Consider the following 27,195-nt stretch of genomic DNA (forward strand, 5'->3'; position numbering starts at 1 on the left):
ATCTGCCTCAGATGAGCCTTACACGACATAGCAGCTGCCTTTTTCCAGGATGAGATGTTCCCATCCCTGCAGTTCCATTTGAGCATCAGGAAAAGTTCCTGTACTGCAGGTTACTGAACAACTTCCTCCTCTTGGTTTACTTCTTGTGACATTCCAGATTCAGCCTCAGAGCATGAGGGACATGAGACAACCACACCCCTTCTCACCTGCTCCCTGTAACACCCTGCCCAAGGCAACCCCCTCTCTAACTAGTTCAGGGACTAAAGTACAGTGGTCCTGTGCCTACAACACCCTGCTGCAGAAGGTTAATTCCTTGTTCAGAGATCAGAAAGTAGCTCCAAGAAATGTGTTACTCATGTTACTACCCTGTAGGACACAGGAAACGTGAACAGAGATCGGAAAGCGCTGCCTGCCAAGGACATGCACTCTTGTCACAGGATCAGCACAACAGGAGGCATCATACCAGACCACGATCGGTATGACAGATCTCTCTACCCTTATTTAAAAAAAGAACAGGCTAACAAAGGTTCGCTGAGCCTACCTGGGAGGCACACACGGATCTGAGCTGTTGTGCTACGGGCACGGGCACAGCAGTAAACAGGCATGTTGGCTTCTGTTCCAACAGAAACATCAGGCAAAGTTTAATGGTTCTCAAACAGACTACAACAAAAGGCTGCAGGGAAAAACATTTTATTTCCAAGCAGATTACAAAGAGCAGAGAATATAAGAGTAAAATTAAATTAAAAAAATAGTTGAGTGCATCTCTTTAAAATGATTTGTAGTGTGAGTTACTCACGGGGCAAAGCTACTGGAGAGTTCTGAAGGTCACTTTGCAGGATGCCAATCACATGTGCTGTTTAGACCTGGGTCAACACAGGAGGGACAGACAAGATGTATTTTGCATATAGGCTGCACACTCATTATCAAGCGAGGTTTTGGGCTGCAAGTGGACCCTGCCTTTTTGAGACATCCCCTCCACCTCATTTTCTCCTGCAGTTCCCTCGAGCTCTAGACATGGTTTATTGCTGCTGAAAGTGGGTTTAATCTGCCTTCCCTTTCTGATGAGCTCCAATGCCAAAGGAGAAGCAGGCAAACGTGTCTGCCATGCACAAGGTTACAGGGAACGTGACTGCAGTGCTAAGAGCAGAGCTTCAGCCACGCAGCAAAGGAAACCAACAAGCAGGGATACAGCAATCACTTCAGAGATTTGGGGGAAGCGTGTCAGCAAGACTTCTGGAAGAATTGAGATGTTCCTTAAGGTAGGAAGAGGTATAAGCGAAGAAGGGCTCTTTCCTAAGCATTGGCACCAACGAAACAGAAGAGGCTGAATCATCAGGATAAGGTGCATTCCCTGTAATGTTTGAGAGGAGCAGTTCCAGCAATAAGATGGGGAGAAAAGCCCCATATAGGGTGGAAGACAGTTGATATCCCACTTTAACAGTGATTTAGGAGTCCAAGCACTAACCCCAAGTCAGTCAGTATTAAACTTGCCTAAGAATGTGGTTTGGCTGGACAGCTGCACAGCCATTCAGTGTCCAGCAGCACTCCGTCCAGCAAGAGGATAAGCAACTACAGTACCAGCAATCCTCCACCCCCTGTACACTCAGGAGGCTCTTTTCTACCATTTCTGGATCTGCTCTTATCACAGCATAGGAGTATTCGAGGCCTCATCCCTTCTATGTATGCCAAGGCAGACAGTAGCCCTGATGCAGCCGAGAACAAGACTGTCTTTCTTAATTTCTGCCCTAGCAGCAACAGTGCAGAAGAGGGTTTTATTTAGAAATCAGATTGTGTCCTTTTGTATTGTTCAAGGCAGAACAGTTTAGGAACTACTTCAGATCTTGTGGCCCCTCTGAAGTCCAGACCTCTATGGGAGAGGCAGCCAACAGGTGAGAGCCCAAAGAAGTTCTTAGACCATTCCCTTTATAAACTGCTTTAGACAGGAGTGAAGAACCACTCTAGTCTGCTCTCCACTGCTTCAGCCATTACCACTTAAAGACGAAATGCTTGACCTCTTGAAAGCAAATGAAAATCTAATGGTGCTGTGGACACTTGTAAGAGGCTACAAGTTTCCTAAAGAAAGCATCACTGTTAAATGTCAAGAGCTTGGACAATACATGAGTCTCATGTCAGAATGTGAGGTGCTTTACAACAGTCAGTCAGTCTCTGCTTTCTATGGTTCCTTTCATACCACAGTGACAAGATGAGCACAGTTCAAAATCAACAACACACAGTCTCCAGCTCGACTTCTCAGCTCTATTTATTTAGAGATTGATGCACTTTGAGCCTGTCTCGTACAAGGCATAGGGCACGGAGAGTTCCTGTCAATATATACACGCATACAAGAGCAGTACAAGCAGTTTGGCACTCTCAGAGCCAAGGGGGAATGCCCTTTAAGCAGCAGTCTAGCTGGTTATAGGAAAGTGTTAAAAAGCTATTTTACATGTAGTTTGACTGGGGAAATTTCCCAGAATGTGGACAGCAACCCTAAGCCACAGCACTCTTCTGTGCATGTCTTCCTACGAGCCCCTACAAGGGAGCAGATCATGTTCTTCACTATCAAAGAACATAGTATTTATATTCTAGAAATACTGTACCTTTTAAACTAGCTCCAGAGAGACAGACTAGAAGCCAGATCCAGGAAAATAATCCTTAAGTCACAGTATATCGATTGTCTCTAAAAATAGGGAATGAAGTGAACACAGTGGACATTCTGATGAGACAGTACAGAACAGTGCAGCAGTCCACTTCTGCATCAGCAGATCCTCTCCTATGTACATGCAGACAATGAGAAAGAAATGGAAACGCTCCAGTCCATCAGGACAAAACCAAGCATCAGGAGACCTCCACAGCTCACCGTGTGCCTAGTTTCCCTGTTCTTAACCAGTATACTCCAAGGAGAACTCTTCCCCCTACAAAGACTTGACATCATCTTGTGTTTACGAGTAATAAGGAAAGTGCACAACCTAGAATTTTAAGGTAACATGGAATTTTGTTTCCCCAGAAAGCTCAGCTAAAGTTCCTGTCAATGGTGAAAGGATCAGAAGTTTCTGACAGCTGAAGCAGTACTGGTGATCCCCAGAGCCACCCTACAATGGGGCAACTGCTGGCTCCCAGCAGACAAACTGAGGTCACAGTACTTGCTGCCAGCACTACACCCACCCTAGGCACTATCTTCCCAGCTTACCCACTGGATCTGGGCAGTGATCCCAGGCTGTTTTCCTCTGGCCTAGTTCTGAGGGCAGACACTGAGCTAAGAGTCTAAAACAAAACAAAAGTGCATTGCTACTTCACCTCTCTGCACGCACCTACTTGAGCACAAAGTCATGTAGAGGGAACAAACTGCTCATACTGACACTAACTCACGCACACCTGCTTCCTCAGGAACACCAACATCAATATGAAGCATCAGGGGCTTGGGAAGTCTCTCTAAGCTGCACACCTCAACACTGCTCACAAGCACAAAGACAGGGAACATTGGCTACTCTCATCAATTTACACTCCTGCACAACCAACAGAGAGGGCAGACCTTCCTTCTCAATACAGATAGGTGCTGGACAACAGAGGCTTCAGGGAAGTTGCTTGCCTGTACACAAGTTTAAGTTCTTTTACTGTAATATATATCTAAATATTTATCTGTGTATTTTGGAACAGGGAAGGAACATGAGGGCGAGAAGCAGGGAAGACAAGTTCAAGAAGCAGAGTAATTTCTCTGCATCCAAGAAGCTGGTGGCACAAGTAACAAGCCTGGCAAGTGATCTCCCATTTCAAGCACAGTTGGCTACCTGCTGGCTTCAAAAGAGCAGACTATTTGTTAATGATATAAAATACAGCAACCATTTAAGATGCAGCAAGGCAAAGCTACAGGGCTGGGGATTATGATCATGAACGATGCCAAAAGCTACACAGCTGTGTTAAAAACTGTGAAAAGGCTGTTAAACAGCAGGAGTAAGCCATATGCTGCTCCTGGAAGGCCTTTTCCCTCCACTACTTCTCCATCACGCTGTTGTTGTGATGCATTTGAAAAGGTGGAAAGAGGGGGATTTGCCTAGGGGTAAAGCTACAGAACATTAGGACAGTCTGATCTGGTCTCACAGATTGCATGTTCCTAGCCTGGCACTGAGCTTCCATCAGCAAGCAGACATTCAGGTCTTTCTACAGAAGTGTATGCCCGTCTACCGTCATAAATTGTAGGGTGAAAGAAATCCAGCAGAGCTGAGCTGGAAAGCATGAACAGGGATGAAAACAACCAGTTTGCATACTGATCTTTGTATAATGACCCCCCCACCCTCACAGCTCACTCTTCCCCAAATAAAGACACATTGTTCAATGGCATGTTGAAAAGACGTGCTCGTCATTCTTAATAAACAACTAGAGTAAGAATACATAAGAGAAACAGGGTGGTATCTTTATATGATACACAAGTGTATGTTACAAGAATTCCATCAGGCACAGAAGCCTCAAGCTTTAAGGCCTCAATGTTAGGCCAAAAAAGAAGAGTGTGGTAAAGTTTGTACTTTTAACATCTAAAAATGTCACTTAAAGGTCTGAATAGAAATTGTTGGTTTGTTTTTTTGTATAAATCATAATTGCAGTTCACTCTCTCCTCTTTCTTCCAAGATAACAGCAAATTAATGTCCAAGCACAAGAAAAGAAGATGCCTGCCTCTCCTCCACTGGCTGAGCAGGTCCATCCATCATTCTGTGCCCTCTAGGCTGCACGTGCTCCAAGGAGACAGAGGCCCCAGCCAACCAGGCCAATCCTGTAGTTCAGGTTTTCTACATCATAAAAAAAGCCCAGAGTCAACCAGCAGCTCTCCACAGCTCCCAGCTCGCAGGGGATATGCAGCCTCCAATGGTTCCAACAGTTTGGTGTGTTGGGTAGGATACACAATGGGTAGGTTTTCCTTTAGATTCTTTTAAAGAGAAGAAGCCTAAAAGGGCTTCATAACTACACCAATAAAAAACCAAAAACTTAGGCATCTCCTTTAGTGTAAAAGTCTGTACAATTTCTCTTTGCTTGTCCCTCCCCCATCACCCTGCCCCACCCCATCTGAGCCACGAAGGATGCCTTAGTGCATGGTGCTGGCATTAGCCACGGCAAGAGCTTCCTGAATCTCTCGTATCACCAGGATCCGGGTGAGCATCTGCTCCATCTGCTCTCTGCTGATCGGCTGGATGGAATACCAGATAGGGCTGTTGGGGGCCACCACTGGTTCCGGTGTCAAGTAAAATGTGTCATTCCGGCCTTTCACACTCTGGGGGCTGTGTGAGGAAGATCAGAAATAACCAGACTAACAAAATGTCCTGGAAGAGAGACACCACCACTGTCCTCACCCCAGGCTTCACAAATCCTGACAGTGAACATCTGGCTGATGACAAATGAAGGTACAGAGATAGACCTAGCAGCAAGATTCATTCCAAGGTTTTAGGACATGCCAAGGTTAAAAAGCCTTGGTGAGGAGACTACAACAAAGTAGTTTTTATTCCACACTGGTAAGCATAACACACGCATGGCTTTAGAAGTTCTTCAGAGTGAAAAAAGGATGAGGTATTTTCACATTCAGGCTACCTGCAGATCCATCTTTGCAGATGAACCATTATATTAAATTACAGAATCGCCATAATTTAGAGATGAGTCCTTTGAGGCATCCTCCAATCTCCATAGCAAGTCCTTATTTTTGTTCAGAAGCTGGTCTGAATAGGACCCTAATCCTATCTTCAGTAGTGGATGCTCCCAGATGACTTGCAACTCATAAGCAGTAGAACAAATTCACATCAACACAGCAAATGTCCAAGATTAAGAGCAGCCAGTTCACAAATCAGGATTTGTCTCTTAAATACCCAAAAAACTCAATTTATATGCCATCAGAGTTAATCCCACTCTTTCACATCAACACCCCTCGCCATTTTAAGTAAATTTATGGAAATACAGAAATTGTGCCAGTGCTATCACACAACTTTGAAAACTAGGCCAGGCACAGGGTGCAGCTCCCCAGTCACAGAAGACAAGCACCACACACACAGACGAGAGCTCTCACCATTTGAAGAGGTAGAAGTCATACAGCTTTATCGGACACCTCAGGGGGTTCTCTGGATTCTCGGTCTGCTCTGCATACATGTCATCTGTAACTACAAACCAGCCCCCCAGAAGTCTGTCAGACACTCTGTGGAAGCACAGCACACCGAGCAGTACCACAGAGCCTCAACACTGGAGCACCTTGTCACCATACAAGAGCTGGCAAGAGACATATGGCTGTTCCAGGGCAGAAGCACCTGGCTATAAATGCTTAAAAGCATTATGCAGAGCTTGCTTTATCCCAAGGCTATAGAAGATCACAACCCATCCATATCCTTCTTTCCATTTCTCCTCTACCAGTGTGCAAAATGAGGGAAATATCACTACTGAGACTGCAAAGTCTCAGTTGCATCCTGTGCTTTTAAGAGGATAGACTTACATAGGAATTCTTATGAGTTCACATGAACCAAGGTAAGAGAAGCCCTCCCAAAGAATTTTCTCCATCTCTACATAATCAATTACACCCAACAGTCTCTTTGCCCATTAAAAAAAGTAACAAAAACTTATCCTTAGTTTTTGATGAGTCCCACATGCCTCAGGTAAGGCATGTCCCCAGGGCTATGATTAGAAGGCACTGTCCTCTCTTGGATAGAGTGCATGGAAAACACATACTGCCAGGCTATAGGTAACTGGCAGAGCCTTGGATTCCCTACCTGCAAACATCTCCAGGTTCATCCACTTCTTCAAGCCCAAGTAAGTAAAATACTACCAAAGAAACTTCCTAGACACTACCTTTCTGTCCTGTCTGGTGCATGCCTGGAGCCTTCATATAGCGGATACTCGTGCTTTTATCCTTGGGATTAGAAGGGTTCTTCTTGGTCTGCCTCAGCACCTTGGAGAAGGCCAGCTTCATGTGCTGGTCTACTGTTTTCAACAGGAAGTATCTGAGCAGCAAGAACAGAACACAGAACACTCAGAGGCAAGCAAGGGACATAAGTCACAACAGCAAGGTCGTTATCTTTAGCCATCATGAGCAGACTGAACCTCAAACCAACCACTCGGCTAAGGACTCTTCCAGCAGCAAAGCATAGAAAAGCCACATGTTCAGTCTGCCCTCTGGTAGCTCACTCCCTTGTTATACTGTATCTTCTTTATCTGATGAAGCTACAAGTGGGTTCTGTGTGCAACCATTTGAAACTTGTGATTTTGCCCTATGCAGTGCAGGAGTTTCACACCAATTTTGTTAAGGTCTCTGAAGTTCTTTTATTCTCCAAGATTCCCTAAGACCTGAGTACTTACTTTGTATTAAAAAACATCAGTGTAGTGAGCAAGGTGGAAGGGGAGTGAGCTCCAAGCTGCTTACACTCCCACAGCATCTCTTCTGTTACATGACTGGAGAGGATGTAACCTGCAATAATCAGAAGTCAGCATCATGCCAGGGGACAGACACAACATAAGCACAGGCAGCATTTTACAGTCTGTAAGTACTGGAGAGCATATAAATCTCAACAGAAGGAAAAAGAGGATATTCTCACTAATGTCAAGATTCAGTGCTATGCAAATAACTTTGTAAATAGCAGGTACAGTTAGGAAATACTTGTACATATCCATCAACCTCTAGTTGTGGAGAGTATGTTTGTGCAACATGCCTACACATCCCAGCCCATAGAGAAAAGAATATGTACTTAAACAGCTTTTAATTATTGGCTTGACTCCAATGCAGATGCTTTTAATCCTATAATATGTGAGAGCAGGCAGGCCAGTGTAACAAATCAGTTCTTGGCCCTGAGCACAGCTTCAGTGAGCACACAGTGCCAAGTGATGTATTTGGACACGAGTAATCCTTTGATATTCCAATTTTTTTTTCCCCTTTGTGTAGAAGAAAAATACTACACTCCAAATACACAGATAAACAGAAAAACAGACAGCAGTACAAACTCCGGGGCTTGTGGAATGTCAAAGCACTGATCAAACAGCCAGACTGAAAACAAAAGGATTCCAAAACTCATGGTGCCACTTAGCCACCTAGCCTGTAACATCAGCTACTTTACTGAACATAAGAATTAACTTCTTCACTCATGTCCAAACATATCAAAGGAAAAGAAGCAATGAGAAACCAGGTTTCCATGCTCTGAAAAAGCAATTTTTATCTAGTTCTCATACAGTGTTCTGTCAAAATTTGTCTCTTCTGGAACTGCCCTCCCCCCATCCCTGTTGCCATAATTTCCTAAACATAAGGTTGAGCTGCAACTGACTGCAGCACTGGAGGCTTTATTCACTCATTGTTTTTTCCTTTGACACTCAGTTGGTTCTGCTATCCATCTGGCTCCATGGCACTATGACAGTGCTGTATTATCTCCCAAAGAAACAATACATATTAGAGGCAGGATGTATTACCATTTCAGATGAGGAAACCTGATTCAAATCAAGGATCAGCTGGCTGCCAAGTAAGCCAATCTAATGACACTGTGAAGTCCCCATAATGTGCCTTCTGATTGGTGACAAGTGACAGACAAATAATGCTCAATGACAGTCAGGATTAGAGCCTGACAACTGCAGTAACCCCAGCATTCACTGCAAACATAACATTTTTCTCCCTGACCAGCGTTAGCTAGCCTAGGGATATTACATACTTCAAAAGGGTTTCTATTCCAGACTACACTCATGCTATAGGTTCAGTTTAAACATTTGAAGCTCTGGAAAGTTTTAAAGTTCTTACACAATAGCCCTTACCAAGAGGTGAAACACGAGGCTGTATGTCCTTAAGAACTTCATGCAGCCATTCAGTGAACCGAATATAGTAGAGATCTGAGAAGATGTCATCGACTCGGCCATTTTCAAAGAGATACTGTAAGAGATTCACAACACAGGCCAGTACAGTGGGAGTGGGTGTGTGCCTCAGACCAGACCTCATCCTAAGGGCCCACATCCTCAGCTGAACATTTTACAGCACAGCACTGAAGACTAATACAGTTTACTTAAAGAGTACTCTTGCACCAAGGTGAATACAGGGTAGGTAATCTCCATTACTATCATGGGAATGCCAAGAGAGAAAAAGGAAAAACTATCTTACAAAGTAAAGCTGATTGGATTTCACCTTTTGTTTCAGATGTGTTCACTTCTAGTTATTTCACATGAGTAGTGGACACTACTTTTTCAGGTTAACAACAAGGATGCTCAATTTCCCTGTCCAAGTATAGCTCTGTTCCTGCAGCTCTTCCAGAAAGCTCATACTTCCCATAGCACATACAGCTAAGTTCTTGCCTGTTAAACCTTCAACTAAATTTAAGTCTTGACATTGACAACTTCTTCAAACATCATCCAACCCTTCTCCCCCCATCAAAAAAAGCTAAATGTATTTATTAGTTTCACTATGATACTGAACACAGTTATTCACAAACTTAACTCACGGATTAAAGCATTGCTTGCACTAAGGACAGACAAGTCATCTGATGTTTGCAAGGTTTTTTAAGCAAAGAGACTTTTTCTTATAAAATTGTTGAGAAGCTTAATAGAAGCTACAGTTTCTATTTTTATAACCAAGAGTCCCCTTCACGTGCTGACAACATGGGCAGTTCTACAGCACATAGAACTGTCCCATCCTACCTTCTGAATACACAGGAAGATATAGTAGAGCACATCTGGATCATAGGGTTCACCATCACCATTCCGAGCTTCTCGTGTCATTAAGCACAGACCATAATTCAGCTCAGCCACAGCTGAAGAGATGAGATCTTCCTGGAACCTCAGCAGCTGACGCCCTGGAAAAACAAAACAAAGCTATATTATTTAAGTGATAAAGGCATATTATTTCCTAACATTTCAGAAAACATTTTCCACATCTCCATTCTATCTGGCAGGCCTAGTACTACCTCATTCTCCCAGTATAGTAAAGCAAGTTGAAATAAATCCAGATCTTAGGCTGTCAGAAATACTAAAAGATAAAACAGGCAAGATTTTGATAGGAAGATCCTCTGCCCTACCAAATGCATGCCTATTGCCTTCTTTCACCATGTCCTCAGTGAAATGCTGCCCTGCAGCTACAGGAAAACAGCAGCTCCATGACTGTTCCACCATGGACAGACAGCTTGTCCATGCACGACAGCCATGCAGAGCCCTTTTCCATTGCTGTCAGCCCAAGTGCTCAAAGGGGCTCAGCACAGAGCTGATACATGTCCTGTGGCAGTGGGAATACACAGTAATTCGTACTGCAGAGTAGATTAAAATTTAAATTTAGGAAATCACTGATTAAACAAAAGAGTCTTACAGAGCAGTAAACACATAACATTTTAGTTATTCCTCATCCTACTTGAGAGGAAACGAAGGCCATATTGCCAACGACACTCACTTCCAATAGGTGCTAGTCTATTTTGGGCTTCTTTTTCCAGCTCTGCATTCTTGGTCTGTGCCCAGCTTTTCCACACTTCAAGACCTTCTTCTGGCTTCAGAGAGTTTGGAAGTAGAAGTTCAGGTGAAGTCTGTGGCTGTGGCTGTGGTTCAACTTCAGCAACCTGAACAGTTTGAGCCTATGAAAGAAAACTCTTCAGTTTATATACACACTTCAACATGCAACAGCTGGACAAAAACCAAGAATCCCACAATACCTGTAGCCCCAGGATACCAACCTTCTGCAACACTCCCAACGAGAAATTAATCCAAGGAATGTAACTTTTGCTGTCCAACCTGAATTGCTGCTCACAAAAGAATATTCTACACTCCAAAAACTCTTTCAGTTAGACTGGACAGAGCTATCTTCAGCTCGCTTGTCACTCTGAGTCGTCACTGAAGTCCATCTCACTACAAGAGCAGCCCACAGAGACCACCAGCCCCTGAACAGGAAGGTGCCACCAGCTTTACTCACCACTGCTGCTCCACACTGGACTGCCCTAAGGAAGGTCCTGGGTACAATCACATGCCATACACCACTGGCATCCCTCCCTATCCAGACTCTCTTCTTTAAGCAGTACATAACAGGCACACAGAATAAATACATTCTGTTCCTATCATAAATGATAAATAAGATTAATTCACTTGTAAAAGGTATAAAGCAGTAAGACTAGAACACAGCATCAAAACATCCATTCAATTTCAATGCAATATTCTCAAAATACCAAATATTACTAATGGGGACTAGCTACTACTGTGTGAAGACTGAATGATTTTTTACAGACCTAAGGCATCTCCAGACCCTTTTGAAACTTACTTTGCAGTGGGACCTTAGGTCACCAAGAATTTCGATCTCAAACAAACTTATTTGTCAGGCCACCAATAGCACCAATCTAAAACCCGCAGCAAGTCCTCCAGCTGCACTCACTCTGCATTTTTTGCTACAGGTTTTCAATTCTGTGCTACAGAGTCTCATAGCTACCACAATTAATACCTTTACAGACCTTGGTCAAACTCTCACTGGTACCCTGTATGTTACAGAAATAGCAATTCTTATATGAAAACAATTTTGCCTTTTCCTTCCTAAGAGCTACCCCAAAAAACAGCTTTTCCTTTGATATTGCTAAGTGTCAATATTAGTGGAAGTTCTTCTGACAATACTAGAGACCATGGCATACGAAAACAGCATGTAGACTTTAAATACCTGTACCTTACCTAGCATAAAAACCAACAGCTTAAGAGGCAAAGTCTGCAAGAGCCTCAGACCAGAGCCTTCTATCTCCCTCTGACTGGTTTTTTATTCTCTGCATCAGCTCTTACTAGCTTTTTGCTTATCAACCCCTGCAGCTTGTAGCACAGCTGCACAGAGACTGACTGAAAAAGCCCAGCTTTAATCAAGGCAGATGGCAACAAAGTTGTGAAGCAAAGCCTCTCTCTGCCTCAAAGAGTCCCAGGGTGAACTGACACCTTGTCTTTGTAGTAGCCAGGACTGAGCCTTTGCTCTCCTCCACAGAGCTGCAATATTACTCTCCAGAGAGCTGAAAGTTTTCCAGAGACAACTCCATCAGCCCAATCCAAGGGACAGTCTTCTGCCCTAACCTCTCAGACACCTTTGTCCAGTGTGAAAGCTGGATACAGGCTGATTTAAATCTGCTGAACTGGCAGATGCTTCTTAACAAACTTATATTTTTCACAAATAGAGCAAAATTGCTGCAACTTGCCCAGATTCCCTAGAAGAATAATGCCAGAGGACAGCACAGGGCAGGCAGTCAAATTCCTTCTCAGCTTCAGTTTGTAGAGGGTCAACTCCCAAAAGCGTGATATTCACTTCTAGTAGCTTTGTTGCCTCCCCTAGAGAGATAGTACATTCCTCCTGGAATTGCCTATGTATTTAGAGTATTTTATTTTAAATACCTTACGTACCCTAAAGTACACTTGATCCGGGAAGTTTGCTCACAACTAGTCAGATTTTGATACTTTACTGGGGCACTGGATCTGCTGTGGACTCCATGTGCAACATAACATAAAGTAACTGATAATGACTAGTACATATTAGCACACCTTATTTGGCTGAAATTATCCCTGCCTGTCCACTGCAACCCCTGGAACAGCTCAGGAAAACACTGCAGATCTCGGAATACCTGCTATGTAGTCTGGCAATCAGTATGTATCTATTAATTTTTAACACTGAGATCAAAACTGTACTTTCTTTTGGAAAGTTTTGAATCCTATAACTATGTACCAACATTATCACATGAAAGTCTTATACCCATCAGGAGTGAAGTGCCCTGTGTCACATTCAGGCTTCTGGGACAGATGCCTCTCTGCTTCGCAGACACCAGCTGTCTGTTGGCATGCTCCCTCTCCAAAACATTTGTAAGTTGTTAATCACCAGCTGAGACTAATAGGCAGTTTTAACTTACTGAGCAAGTGACTTGTAGCTGCTGCTGCTGCCCCTGCTCTTGGGGTGTGGGCTGCTGCTGTTGCTGCTGTGGGTCCCATATGTGCACTGTCTGTGCTGTATTCTGGTATGTCCCTGCCACAGCCTGCACTGCCACTGGAATGTGGATGTTGCCATTCATAAACTGTGCTGGAAAGATCGAGTTAGCAAGAGTCTGCACCACTTCCTCGTGAGAGTTCTTCACTACTGAAGTACTTCCCACCATCTTATCCTTGTCATCTTCCAGCTTCACTGTAGCCAGTGTTGTGGGTGAGCCACTGACGTGGACGGCATTGTAGGCCTCCTGAGGGATGGCAATGTGGGTTATGTTTTGCTGCTGAAGGTCACCACGTGGCTGAGCAGAGTAAACAGGGATGGTCCACGTCTCTCCAGTGGGGCTAGTAATGGTCCCAGTGGCACTGTACAGGTGGGCACTGTCCACTGTTAACAAGTCTGGCCTTAAAGAGACGTAACTTTGCTGCTGGCCCTGAGGAATGGCCAGCACTGTGGCAACTGGCTGCCCTGAAATAGCATACGATACAGTAATAGGCATATCCACTTTACGTTTCTTCACTGGCTGAAGGACACTCGCAGAGCTAATCCGCCTCTCTCCCTCTCGCGGGGAGCCTTGTTGAGAAGGTGGGGGTGACAGTGCCCCGACTGTCTGGATCTGGATCTGCTGGCCACCAGTAATGGCCTGTCCTGCCACAAGCTGAGCCTGGATCTGCTGGTGCTGTATGTGTTCCTCCTGTAGCTCTGCAGCCTGGATCTGCTGGGCAGTCTGCACGTGCTGCACTTGGATCTGAGCTGCCTGCAGCTGCGATGGGCTGGGGCTCTGAAGAGACTGACTCTGTATTGTCTGGGATGCTTGCTGCTGTGCCTGGCCTTGGATCTGCACTTGGACCTGTATTGGCTGCTCCGAAGCCTGATGGACAGAGAGCTGTGGAGAGAGCTGCTGGGCGGAGACCTGCTGCGGTGACTGCTGGACCTGGACCTGAACCTGCAACGACACCAAGCCACAGTTAGAGATCAGCAAACACCAGCGATTCAGCAGAGTGGTCTGTCACTCATAGTCACAGAATGGTCTGTCACTATATTTCAGGTCTTTTATGCTCACTTTTCATTCCATGTATTAATTCATTAGTAAATATTTCAGGAAAATGAAACCAAGTTATTCTAGAAGTGCCTGGTTGATAACAGTGATACAGCAGATGTGTTTGCTCAGCATTGCACATGACTCTCAGCACAGAGAGAACAGCACGTGAGCTACATCTCCACCCTCAAAGCTCTATGGGCTCAAGCCAATGGATTCCATCCTTGGAATCCAAGAATCTTCAAAGCTATTTGCATTGCTAAAATGTTACATTAGCACAGGTCTTGCAATACCAAGACTTAAAGATGATTCACATTACAATCACAGGAGCTTGCCTCATTCTTACCATGCTCTAAAGATTGTTCTACTGCTGCCCACCCCAGTCCCAAGATGGCCACAGGATCACTTGCTGGTGACAGGCAATAAGAAATATGGGTAAGTCAAAACCAGCACTTGGCTCTTTCCTCATAAAGCACAGGAATATTACTTGGAAGCCTATCATTAATAGTAACACTACTCAAGTGGGTGCCAACACACAATGTGGCAAGTTCAACCTCAATCTCTGTCATGCGTTAATGGCCTATGCTGCAGCATGTTTTGTAAACTCTAGAAGAATTTCTTTGGCAATGATAATTAAAACCAACCTTTTTTTCATTATTTACTTATTCCATTTAATACCAGTTATTGTCCAAACTACTCAGTTGTATTTTCTAGCTCATGCACTTAGACAATGCTGAGTAACACAGACAAATCTGTTGACTTGATTCCCAACCAGTTCCTTTTATTTTAGAGGGAAAAAAAAATCACACCCTCTCACATTAATGCTCATTTGTCCAAAGTCTGCCACAATACCTAGCAGCAGTCCAGCAGCACACTGAAAGCCAGCAGTCAAAGGCAGCCCCCTGCACAAATTTCAGGTCTCAATAGCTTCACATCCCTTTTCCAGACACTTCTCCACTTTTCCTCACATTTACACAGACAACTTGTTACATTTGCCTTGTCCTAGAAGCAATATCCCAGGTACACATGACCATCTGTTTCTCCAGGCTTCATTAACACTTTATCTTAAGGGAGTGAATTAATTACTCAACACCTCTTGCTGGAGCCAACACAGACTTACTTAGTTGCAAGACTAAATGTCTTCCTACTCACAGTTCTCTCACCTTTTTCTACCTCACTTCCTGGATCCAGACAGACTAAGGCAGCATTTGCACAGAGACAGCACACTAGTCAGCCTGACAATACCAGAAAGAACTACAACGCAGGCCTGCTGTGCACAAAATCTCACTTCCCAGCATCACTGCTAAGAAGTCTTGAAAAATGTTAAGGACCCATTTACAGCCAATTAAGAGTTGCCAAGGAAAAAACTGGGGTAGCAAAATGCACCACTGGCAGGCCAGATTTATAAGTCACCTCCTGTTAAGAATTAATTCATTTCCAGGAAGAACAGGTTATAGTTCCTTCTGGGAACTCTGTGCCGTATACTGTAATCCAGATGATGTGGTGACTCTGTAATAATTTCCTGCAAGGTAACAAGAAGCATGTGACCTTATGTCAGCATGACAGTTTAAAAAGCTGCATCAATGAGTGATTTGATCAGGCATTCAATTGAAAAAGATGAATTCACCTATGGGATGTTTCCTCAGCTCTATTTGATATTGTTCCGCCCTGGAGCATGAGTACTGCCTTGGGCAAACAGACCCAAACATGGATCCCAGGTAAGGGCTCAGTTTAAGAAAGTCAGTTGTAAACACACCCCTAAGGCAAGAATTCTCCAAAATACCTCACTTTAAAAATCACTAACATGGTCCTTACTATTAATTTAAATCCTTGTTCAGAAGATTACCTGCAAGGCAAAGGCCAAAGATTGAACAAATTACATGTTTTATTGCACTGGTATTTTCAGTCTCACACAAGAAACATTTGCTTTATCTGCTATGATTCAAAACAATGTTAAGAGGTAAATGCATCATTTGCCCTGTACCTCTGTAGTGTTTTCACAATTTCCACAGGTTGACTAAGAACACTTTATAAGCACTCCCACCTTCTATTCATACAAAATTTCACATTACGGTTCCTGTGAGTGCTGTAAAATATATAAAGGAAAGACTTTATTTTTGCTAGCAGTAAGAATTCAAAATCTCCTCCTGCACTGAAACAATTTTATCACATAAGCACAAGTAGAAAGGTAATGGAACTGGTTTAAGAAAGGCATTGTCAGCAAGAGGCATGGCCTAAGAACAAATGGAACAAGACAGCATTTGCTCCCTTCTGCTCTTGCAAACAGACTGTTTCAGTTTGAGGGGACCTCCACTGACCATCTAGTCCAACTGCCTGACCACTTCAGAGCTGACCATAAGCTACAGCATGTCATTCACAGCACTGCCTGAATGCTTCTTCACCAACCACTTCTCAAAGGCCTGCTCCAGAGGCCACTCTCTTGGTAAAGAAATGCTTCCTAATGTCCACGATAAACCTCCCCTGGCGCAGCTTTGAGACATTAACCATTCCAGAGCCTGAGCCTACAGTGTTCGAAAGTCAGCAGCAACTTCACCACTTTTAACAGATGAGCAGTCACACCCTGAGGCCCTTCAAATCTCCCCCAGGACTAAATCCTAACTACTACAACAGGGATGTCTTACTACTGCTTTAGAGTCCACCCTGCTATTGTTAACACCCAAAGAATGAGTCCAGACCCAAACAATATGAAGTTAAACACCAGAATCACTTGAAGCTCTCCATGTTCCAAACTGCAGACATCATGTTTCTGACTAGAGAGTGGTTCTATTAAAAAAGATACTAGAGCTCTACCTACCACGCATTATGCATCCCCTGTGAATTACATATCCATTTTTAACAACTGTATCTTGAAGTAGATCCCTCCCTATTTTCAAGTAGGTAGTATCCAGGAGTGCTACAAGCATCCATTTCAAATTTACAGGCTTTAATCTAGTCTGAGATCAAAGGCTTCTTATATTGACCTCATTGTCCTTTTTTTCCTCAGATAGCAAGTTAGACAAAGAATTACACTCAGCAGCAGACTTTGTAAGAGACTCTGTACAAAGGGGAATGTTTTAAACTTACAGGCCAAGACCAACAGGGGACTTTAAATCTTCATTTAATGCTGAAAATTAAAGCAAAAACATGTTATGCTGGCGATTCCTGGGTTACTGGTGCAAGAAAGGAACATGTCAAGTTACCAGTGCTGAAATACAATTTATTGCCAAAAGTTTGGATACAACAGCATGAAAGAACCACCTCCCAGCAGGGTACCATGACACAGAGAAACGCCTTTTCACTATAAAGTAGCTGGAAGCTGGATCAAGTACTAGCTGCTTAGAAAACCAAAAGTGCTAGAAATCAACCTTGTATTGTAACAGGAGAGCAGAACTAAATCCCCCTAAAGGAAATCTTCTGTCACATCAAGCCCAAAAACATATTCTGTCCTGAAATGAGCAAATGCAAAGACTAAATAAATAACCCCAGGACCATGAGAACATCTGAAGCCTGGTTGCCACAACTTTTTTTCCTAATGGTTGATAGACAAACTTTCAAGTAGGAATCATAACATGTCTGCCCTGTGTGGATTCTCTGCCCAAAAAGGAATCGGACTCAGTTCTTAAACAACTGAGATTTTCTTTGCTTGTTAATTCTTTCATCTGCAGACTGACTGGATTATCTAATATTTCCTAAAACCTAACTCTAAACAAGTACACAGAGCAACTCTTTCCTGCATGGATTTTTTGATATGTAGCTTTTCCTAGAGCACCTGACAGGCTCTTAAATGCAACTTTTCACAAAGAGATCTTGGTTTCCGAAGCTGTATTTAAACCAGCAAGCAGTAGCACACACCAAGAGCAGATCTCCAGAGCAAGACTGCAGACGTACTAACATGTCCATAATATAGCTTCCAGAAGACTATTTCAAATTTAGTTCTAGTCTTGCTCACCAGTCAAGTTTAACAACACCAAAACACAACACTGCATCTTACAGCTTAGTTTCATCTGGAGGGAATCTCAAATGACAGGCACCAAACCTACAAGAGGTAAGAAGGCTTCGGCAGGTGGCCAACTTGCTGTGGGAAGTATGCTCCAAAAGCCCCCAGAAGTAATGTGGGCACATCTCAAACTTCCCACGTAAAGTCAAATACCTGGGAAAAAAGTTAGTAAGAGCATGAGAAGAATAATCTCAGAGTTTTTTTAGCCTAATTTAAGGACAGAAGACTTAAAATACAGTTCCCTCAACAGCAGTCCTAAGCTAAAGCATGTCCAGCACTAAAAACTAACACTGTAAAAAAGAGTTCCTTCTAAAGTTACACCAGAAAGTGTACAAGCAAGTACAAAAGAGGTATGAAAAGTGTAAGTGAAGAGTAAGTGAAAAGACTGATCAGTGAAGTACCAGGAAATGTCAGAACGTGTTATTTAACTACTTTACAGGAAGTCCTTTGCTATCTAAGTAAACAAGGTCTATGGGAAGGGTGCGAGTCAGCTTTTCAGAACAACTGCCAGACTGACTCTCACTCCAGGTTTTTCCTCTGCTCATTCATCAACATCAGAGAGAGAATTCCATCAGCTAAATTAGGCCTTGGGTGTGTTTAAACAGTTACACTATCAAGATTATGCTGCCAAGCTGTACACTGGGGAGGGATTTAGGTCTAAGGCAGTTAAAAGACATGAACGAAGGAAAAAACAGTTTACCTCTCCAACAGAAGGGTACTTCCATATACAAGTAGATGCTACCTTGAAAACACCACTCTTGACTACAACCACTCTTTGAATTGTCCCACTCAGCCCTAGCAAATGCTAATTAATACCTGACGCTACACTAAAATCATACTGGTATGTTTTTCAAACATAACCAAATAGGAACTCTACCTCCAAGCTAAACTTCACAACCAGTACAGAGGCAGGAGGAAGGTACACCCATCAGAAGCAAAGGAAAGATGCATTCTGTGCAGAGCCAGAGATAAGACTTTTTTCTAAGCTATTTAAGGACATCTTTCCCTGCCTTATGTCATTAATAATGTCCAGCCTCCTATAAAGGTCTGAAGTCACAGAATAGACTGAATAGTAAGCACATAAGGAACTGAGCAATTAGAAAGGCACAAGTATCAACTGAAAGATATTTTACACAGGCATTCAACCATTCCCCATACAGTTTTGTGATCTTGCCCACATGAAGCAAACTCCCTTCAAGCCCTACCCAAGAAAATCTTGCCACCTAGACATCAGACAGTTCATAAGAAGCTGAAACAGAGGATTTTCTCCACACACACCATAAACAAAGATACTCTCTGTCCTCTGATATTCTTCCAGTTAAAGCTTCCTGGGTAAGAGGCACAAGAGGTTTGCTGACCTCTGCAAAAGTACCATATTTGGGAAGCAAGCCAGCACTAAACACCTCACTGACATCATCAATTCCATGGCCTCTATGCACAGGACCAATAAGCAACAATCTCACCAAAAGCAAAGCTGATAAAACTCTTACTTGACTGAAGCAAAATACAGACCTTCCCTGCCACTCCCTGATGCACAACAAGGTACGACAACTTGATATACTAAACTTGTTCTTAAGGTCACTTGTGGCATCCCTGTGATAGTGGGTGTGGAAGGAGCTCCAGGACACTTAACTGTAGCAATGACAGTGTACATAACCCAACAGTTGCATCCACTCATACTGTAAAATAATCATTTGATAAGACTTTGTTGAGACTTTTAGGTAAGAAAACCTTAAGGTGACAACTTCTTCAAAGAGAAAATTTATTTTTCTATAATAAATAAAACAGCAAGCAGTCACACTCTGTCTTTAGTTGTTCACAGCAAGTAAAATCTACGATGAAACCTGAGAACTATCTCTGTGATTGTAAGATCATCATCACCAATTTCAACTCTGAGGTCATCTGACTGGTCATACTGTTAGTCACCCCCAGAAGCACTGTCACACTGCCAGACATAAGCATAGGCCTTCAAAGGGTCTTCCACTGACTTGTAATTGGATTAGCAAGAACTAAACAGATTACCAATTCAAGTACCAGGATGACAAGTTTAATCAAAAGCTAAGAGGCTTCAGCAGATGACCAAAATTCATCATAATACAACACAAGCAGTATTTTGGCACAGGGCGCCAGCTGGACCAGGTGCACGGCTATGGTGGAACACTGTCACTCCCCAGCGTCACAACAAAACCCAGCTTTATCCAGAAGATGAGCTCTGCCACTGCGACAGTGACAGTGCAGAGATGAGTGAACACTAAATCATGAGTTTAACATCAATTATGTCTCAATAAGAAATCCTGAAATACGGAAAAACACTCTTGCAAAGGGGTAACCGCATTCTTCTCCACTCTATTCTTGCAGAAAAACTAAGATAATTCTGAGCTAGCTGCTCAAATACAACTGAGTTCAGCTGCTCTGCTGATACACAAAAGCTGCAGCCACATCTAGTACCAAACGTGCCACCTAAAGTCAGCAGCACAGTAGGCAATACAAATAATAATGATGATCCGTACAGATGGGAAAGCAGGTATCTAAAAGCAAGGGGACATAAACAAGGAGAAGAGAGCAGACAGCATTCTTCAGGAAAGTTGCTGAAATCTTAATATTCATTAGCAGCTTTTCATATTTAGGGTGCAGGTCATTCAGTTCCAAAATCAGGAACCGGTCTCTGGCAGGAACTCTATGCTTATTTACAAGAAGGTCAGGTTATTTTTCTCTGGAGCATAAGATATATGACCTCCCTCCCTATCTCTGTTACTAAAAGATTCGCAAGGGTCAAGCCTGAACATTGGGTAGTTCTGAAATGAGGCAGCAAAAGTGAGAGGGAAAAAAAAAAGATTCTTTTTGACTTTTACAATTGGTTTGGGGGCTTTCCACATCTTCAAGGCTGAGGTACTCAAAAGCCAACCCTCCCAGCTCTTCTGCTGCAAAAAAAACTTCTTCCAGAAAACACACTAGCTGGCAAAACCAAACCCACTCTTGATAGTTTTAATAGCCTTGTACAGAGATCCAAGTCATGCCTGAAAGACCAGGTTTTTGTTCTTCAAAAGCCTTTCAACACAAGTCACTGTAGGGCAACAGGTTACAGAAGTCCCAGTTAAGCATTCATTTACTCAATAGAGAGTAACTGGAGACGAGTTACCAGTGAAGGAGTTTTGTCTTTGCTGTAGGATAAAAACACACAAGTGAGCTGTTGACACAAGTCTACTACACTGCAGCAAGCACACACTACCTGATCTCCAGTCACTTGTGACTCCATAGCCTTATTGTAAAAAAAAAATAAAATTAAAAAAATAAAGTTTGTAGCTTTACCTTCTGCTACAGAAACTGAAACCAGAAAGATTCATATCTCAAGTGTATCAGAATTACAGCTATGGACAGATTTCAGCTGTTTAGAGACATATCATAAAAAACTTTAGTAAATACCCTGCCACCTATGAACTCCTCAAATTACAAAATGTATATCAAGACAAAAGCAGTTTCCTAAGTTATAAAATTGGTTTGTTTTTTTCCTCTGATAGTGGATTCGCTTTAATACTTAATAAAATACCTAATGTAATATCTACTTTAAAAAAATCAAAACAAAGAAGACAACTCCTGCTGTGCAAGCATATACTCTACCTTGATGCATATGCATCCTTTAGAATTCCTTTCCAGAAACTTATCTTCCCCTGGCTCATATCGTAAAGTTGACTCTCTTGCATTTCCCCCTCACTTAAAAGTCAGTTCAAGAACAACTTTTAGAATGTTCAAGTAAAACTATTTAAAGATTACTGATTTTATTAAGGAAAAAAAAAAAGTCTTTAAGGCAAGCTTCATTCCACAGCCACCCTGAACAATCAGTCAGAGGGATCTGGTATTTATAGCAGCTTCAGAGCACAAGGCTTCTGGAGTTGTGTATATGCCAGAACTGTTTCTCCAATAGGTGACACCACTCCATTGCTATGTGTGCGGCTCCTCCTACAGCAGGGCTCGAGGGAGGCACAGTCAAGAGAGCAAATTTACTACCAAATTCTTGAAATGAAAGGGAAATATTGTTGGTCTATATGAAGTTAATTGGCCCTGCCTCTTATGCACTTGTCTGAGGCTTAAGGTTAGACAGCAGCTCTGAATACTACTCCATCAGTTAGCAAGTCACATATACAATAATTCAAATATTATTTCAGATGCTTACCTGGACTTGCTGGGGTTGCTGAACCTGTATCTGCTGCTCTGGCTGAGTTTGTTGCTGGATACTGGTTGTCACAGGACAAGCAAGTTCAAGCAAAGACCCAGCCACCTCTGTGCTGTCCGTGTAAATACAGTTGCCACCCTGCTGATACACCATTGTGGTGGTGGCTGTCTGTTGAAACTCCTGGAGAGCTTCTGGCCCCTTGGAAGCAAGGGAGTCTAGAAACTCCTTCATCCTGTGCTGGGGGATCGTTCGTGCCTTCACACGGATGTATTCTTCAAAGGAAATGGTGTTCTCCAGAGAATTATTCATATTGCAAGGTCCTCAGGGTTCCTTAAGGAAAGAGAAAGTAAAAGTCTTAACTACAGCACTCCCTTGATGCAAGGATATTCTTAACTCCAGTAACTAATCTCTCATACCAAGTACTGTATGAAAACTGGCAAACATGCACAGCCAGATGCCCAAGACAGATGCTTTACTTTTATGAGGCATTTTGTGCTACTACACATCTCTCAGATTCACCCTTGGCAGCTCAGGGGAGTCTGAATGACACCGAGGTGTGATTCCTCCTCCTCCCAGAGCTCACTGCCATGTAAACTGTCCTAGCTCTGTACTTCACCCAGACCAGGCAAGCCCTGTACCAGACAAATCCACTCATACATTCCATTTGTCTGCAGCATGCACTGTTAGCAAGAGAGGCTTAGAAATCAATATCTGCGGCCCTGCTTTGCAGCCGCAGAGGTGGGAAACCGAGCAGTGTGTTCTATCAGGCCGTGCAGTTCTATTCTAGGCAGCTAATGTGAAGCACAACAGAAGAGCAACAGATGTAGCACTCAGCTCTTTGCTATTAGGAGCAGGACAGCCCCATCGATTTGAACACAGCAAGCAAAAGGAGAGCGCTAGAATAGAGATATTTCCTCAAACTGGGAACTACACACATGGAGAAACAGAGCTATGGAAATGACAAAGGCAACTGCAGCATCAGTTCTTGATGTCCTTTTAATGTAGGAAGAGGTTAACATGAAACATGCCATGTGTGAAGACAACAGAAAGACAGAAAAAGAAAAGATGATCAGGGCGGAAGTGAAAGCAAAGAAAAAAACCACCACGACCAAAGATAACTCCACCTGAGAACGTCAGACAGCTCTAGGGTATACTCTGACAGCATTCTTCTCTTATTGACTTGTCTTGTTTAAACCCACCAATTGTTTTTGCAGTGAGTATACTGGTTGTTTTTAAGGCACTAATTAGCCTTGATAGAGCATAAATACATTTGAGCTGTAACATCACCAGATACTGAGACAGGTGTGAAAAGATGTGAAACACCACAAGATCAGGACTAGAAGAGGTGATTCAGCACTACTAGATCAAGCTGCATAAAGGAGGAAAAACAGACAGACATCACTATGACTGTAGGTCTAAAGAGAACAGGTACAAACCAGAGCTTTATGTATCCTTTCACCATGATTTAACAAAGTAGAACTGAGACAGGGCTATGACTGAACATAAGACTGCCCTGTGGGAAAATGGGAGTTAACTCCAAGCTTTCACTGTCATTCAAGCACACTGTACAAGTCCAGTGCCACTTATCACCAAAAGCTGGGAGAGCTGAAGCAAATGCTAACCCCTCTTCACTGTAATGTGACAGCAGTCCAAACAGAGCTTTTGTTTACATGGAGGTTCATGGCTAGTGCACTGGAGCAAGCTCACAAAAGAAAAAAAAAAAAAAAAAAACTAATATCAAAGGTAACAGGAACACACATGAGGCAACTTGCGCTCTGTCTATGGTTTCTGAAGTCTTTAAGACACATTTGTTGCTGTATGAGATTTCTATTAAAAATATTCTTAAAATATGCAGCAATGCAGCATGTTTAGTAAAAAACACCAGATAATGGTGCTCATATAGCATATCCAACAGCTCTGCAAATATCAGCATACAGATATCTATGTAGAACCCATATCTGGACAGAAAAACTCACTTCTCCAGGAGCTACTCAAGAGTACTCTACACCTCCACAGCACTAACCCCTACCCAGTGACCATAGGCCCAGGGTAAAACCGAGGAAGAACAACAATGTTAATGCATCCATAGGGACTCAGGACTCAGATAAGACCTACAGCAGGCACACTGAAATGTGTTTTGCATCTAACTGCATGATGCTCTATTATATACCCTGAGGTTGGAAAATAGATTTTGAGCAATTAACTTGTCCCAGTCTTCTATGTGGAACTTTCAACTATTTGACTTCAACATTACAGTGAGGCTTTCAGAAGAGCATCATCATTCTCCAGGTCCACCCTGAGGTGCACTAGCAGACACAGCTTTGAGAGGGAAGACTCTTCGGAAGAATAAGCCTCAACGATGCCATGCTGGGTCCCAGACATGAATGCCACAGATGTTCTTTGACAGCAGGATCCCAGACATAAGTGCCACAGATGCTCTTTGACAGCCAGCTGCTGCTGAATTGGATGGGCTCACTTCTCCCAGGTGCTCCCTTCCCACTCCTGCACTGGTTTTTAGTATGTTCTAACAACTGAGGAAATGGCTATCCACCTTCTGTTAATCTTATCAAAGGAGAGAATAAGGAGGTCAGCAGGGCCACTGTTCCCAATGGGAACTGTTAGCCCTCACTTCTACTTTTGAAACTCCAACCCTTCTTTCACAAGCTACATCATTTTCCTGTGTAAGAGACCAGAAGCCACAAGACACCCAGAAGCACAAGCAGCAGAGGTCCACCACCAAACCATCACCAACCTCTTCTGACCACCAAGCAAGCACTGATTTCTTAAATACAAATCTTAAAGCAAGCACTGAGGAAATCTCTTTCCTTTTGTCTACCATGGGAAAAAAAAATCCTTTACACTTTCTTGAAGTTACTATGCTACGAGCCACTAAGCTGAGCCCCTGCAGCATTCCACGTGCCAGGCATGGACCAGAGCCCCACCATGCCATGAGGCATCTGTTCCTGCCTCCGAAGAGACACAAGACCTTCCCCGGGTTTTCTCTACAGCTGCAGTTACAGACCTTGTAGGTAACAGTGTCTCCTGGAGATGTTCATATCAGTTTTAAGGCTGCTTAAGATTATTTAACTAGAAATACTGAACCACTCAAAATTGCACTTCCTACTGCACTACCCCTATGCAGCAGTGGAGGTACCAAGTCCAGAGAAAGATTCATAAATGTAATGCTGCACCCCCAGAAATTCTACTTATTAAAATTAAACCAACCTGCATTTGTGGCAGAAAACCTCTGTAAGGCTCTAGGGCGCATTCAACAGGCTTTTGTAGGTTAACACATACAGCTTGCTGCTGCAGTCACTGTTTTCAGTTATTAAAACACACTAATTTGTACATTCCATTTATCCCACAGACACACACTGGAAACTGCAGATGTCCACCCTCACTGGATCTCAGCAGCATGTTTTTAATATTGCATTTAAAAATTAAAAAAGAGCATCCAGGCAATAAGTTTCTCCAATAAAGGAAGATAACTCCTCTCTGTGCAGCATAACTGCATTTTTTTTCAAGAAGTAAGTTCAAGAAATTCTTTGAAGATTAGGAGCACATACGGTTAGTTGATAAAACTTAGACTGAAGTTACTGAAAACACACACACAACTTGCAGCATGTGGACAATCTGGACTCACCAGTCACCATGTTGCATGTATTTCTGCTGCTCTTGTCCTGAGCTCTTAGACTTGTAACGTTCTGGAGAAGACAGAACAAAGAAGCCCTTTCCATCCCCAGTTTCTCTTTCTTTATTAAGTCATTTTATTTTTAATATGTATTCCATTAAGAAAAAAAAAATGAGGAAACAAAGGTATGATCATCCACGCAGCTAGCAGCTCCTACTGAGGAATTGCAAGATGCCCAATTTCTAACCATCGTATCGCTCAGCCTGGTGGTACTGAGAGCGACTGTGCGAGCACATCTGTCACAGAGCGCCGTGCGGCGACAGGCGCGGCATGGTGGGTAACACCGGAGTTACTGGCACACAGAACTTAGAACAAGGCAGCAGCAGCAGTGACCGCATCCAGAAGCAATCCCCCCACCCCTCCCCCGCGCGTTCCCGGTGCTGCCCGAGAGACAGGCGGGAAGGCTACGGACCGCTAGGCCACCCAGCCAAGACGAGGCGAAGCTTCGTATTTAGGCCCCGAGACCGTCGGCTGCAGCTCAGCCTCTGTCCTGCCCGAGCGGGGACGCGGAGCCCGCGGGGTTTACCCCGCCCGCGGGGACCCGGCACTGCCCCAGCCGCTCCTGCCGCCTTTGTCTGCCGGCGGGGCGGCCGGGCCGGGCCCGCAGGCGGCGCCGTGACACCGCCTCCCCCGCCCCCCCCGGCAGGAGCCATGTCGGGGGCTCCGGGAGGACGGGGCCGCCGAGGGCCGCGCACAGGCCGCGCCTTCCGGTGCCTCGCTGCCCGGGCCGGGGGGGGCGACGGGGACGCGCCCGGTGCGCGGGGGGGAAGAGCCGGGGGCGCGCCCGCGCGGGCCGGGAAAGCGCGCGCGCGCGCGGCAGGCGGGGCCGCCCCCTCCCCCTCCCCGCCGGGCCCGCGCCGCCCCCGGAACCGCCGCCTCCTCCTCCCGCGCCCCAAGGGGGGTCCCACCCAGCCCCACCGCCGCCGCGCACTACCCCGGCCCGCCGGCCCGGCTGCGCCGCGGCGTGACCCGGCCCCGCCTCACCCCGGCCCTGTCGCCGCCGCCGCCTCGGCCCCGAGTCTTTTCCCCTCACAGCTCCCTGGGCGCCATCTTACATTCAACCCCCTGCAGCCAATCAGCGCGCTGCACCAGCCTCGCGAGAGCGCGGCTCCCAAGCCCCGCGAGAGCTGAGCTCCTCGGCCCGCCCCGCGCCTTAAAGGGGCCTGGCCACGGCGGGGCGCGGGGATGGTGCGGCCGCTGGGGGGCGCCCTGCGCGGAGGGGCGCGGGGACGCGCGGGAGGCGGGGGACACACGGAGGGACCGGACATGGAGGGACAGGGACAGGGACACGGAGGGACCGGGACGGAGCCCGGGCAGCCGGGGTACCCGGGATGCCAGCAGCACCGCCTGGCCGCGGAGCGACGCCGCCGAGAGGCTCCAGCAGCCGCCCGCTCCCTCG

At 44.5% G+C, this 27,195-nt stretch overlaps 1 protein-coding gene across 5 annotated transcripts; it reads right to left on the reverse strand.

Annotated features, from left to right (window-relative positions):
* Window positions 1–674: 674 nt before the first annotated feature.
* Window positions 675–26,914, reverse strand: QRICH1 (glutamine rich 1). Of its 5 annotated transcripts, none has more exons than XM_030283468.4 (11): window positions 26,781–26,914; window positions 25,749–25,809; window positions 22,106–22,435; window positions 12,828–13,844; window positions 10,367–10,544; window positions 9,625–9,779; window positions 8,752–8,866; window positions 7,318–7,426; window positions 6,811–6,962; window positions 6,041–6,131; window positions 675–5,264 (listed from the first exon to the last, which is right to left on the reverse strand). In XM_030283468.4, the coding sequence occupies exons 3-11, from the start codon at window positions 22,412–22,414 to the stop codon at window positions 5,072–5,074; spliced, it is 2,319 nt and encodes a 772-aa protein (XP_030139328.4). In that variant the 5' UTR covers window positions 22,415–22,435; window positions 25,749–25,809; window positions 26,781–26,914; the 3' UTR covers window positions 675–5,071. The 5 variants fall into 5 exon arrangements, with proteins under 5 accessions (XP_030139328.4, XP_030139330.4, XP_030139329.4 ...); XM_030283470.4 differs by having other exon boundaries at window positions 26,852–26,881; XM_030283469.4 differs by lacking the exon at window positions 26,781–26,914 and adding an exon at window positions 26,209–26,610.
* Window positions 26,915–27,195: the final 281 nt, after the last annotated feature.

This window comes from Taeniopygia guttata, chromosome 12, assembly GCF_048771995.1.
Source record: "Taeniopygia guttata chromosome 12, bTaeGut7.mat, whole genome shotgun sequence".
NCBI classification, from domain to species: domain Eukaryota; kingdom Metazoa; phylum Chordata; class Aves; order Passeriformes; family Estrildidae; genus Taeniopygia; species Taeniopygia guttata.

Bases quoted from the DNA above. Each gene is read 5' to 3' on its own strand.
- QRICH1 (XM_030283468.4), bottom strand. From the start codon at position 22,414: ATGAATAATTCTCTGGAGAACACCATTTCCTTTGAAGAATACATCCGT. The intron at 8,867-9,624 runs GTAGGATGGGAC...AATCTCTTACAG, and splicing joins TCTTCCTGTGTATTCAGAAG to TATCTCTTTGAAAATGGCCG. The intron at 5,265-6,040 runs GTGAGAGCTCTC...TTCCTCACACAG, and splicing joins GACTTCTACCTCTTCAAATG to CCCCCAGAGTGTGAAAGGCC.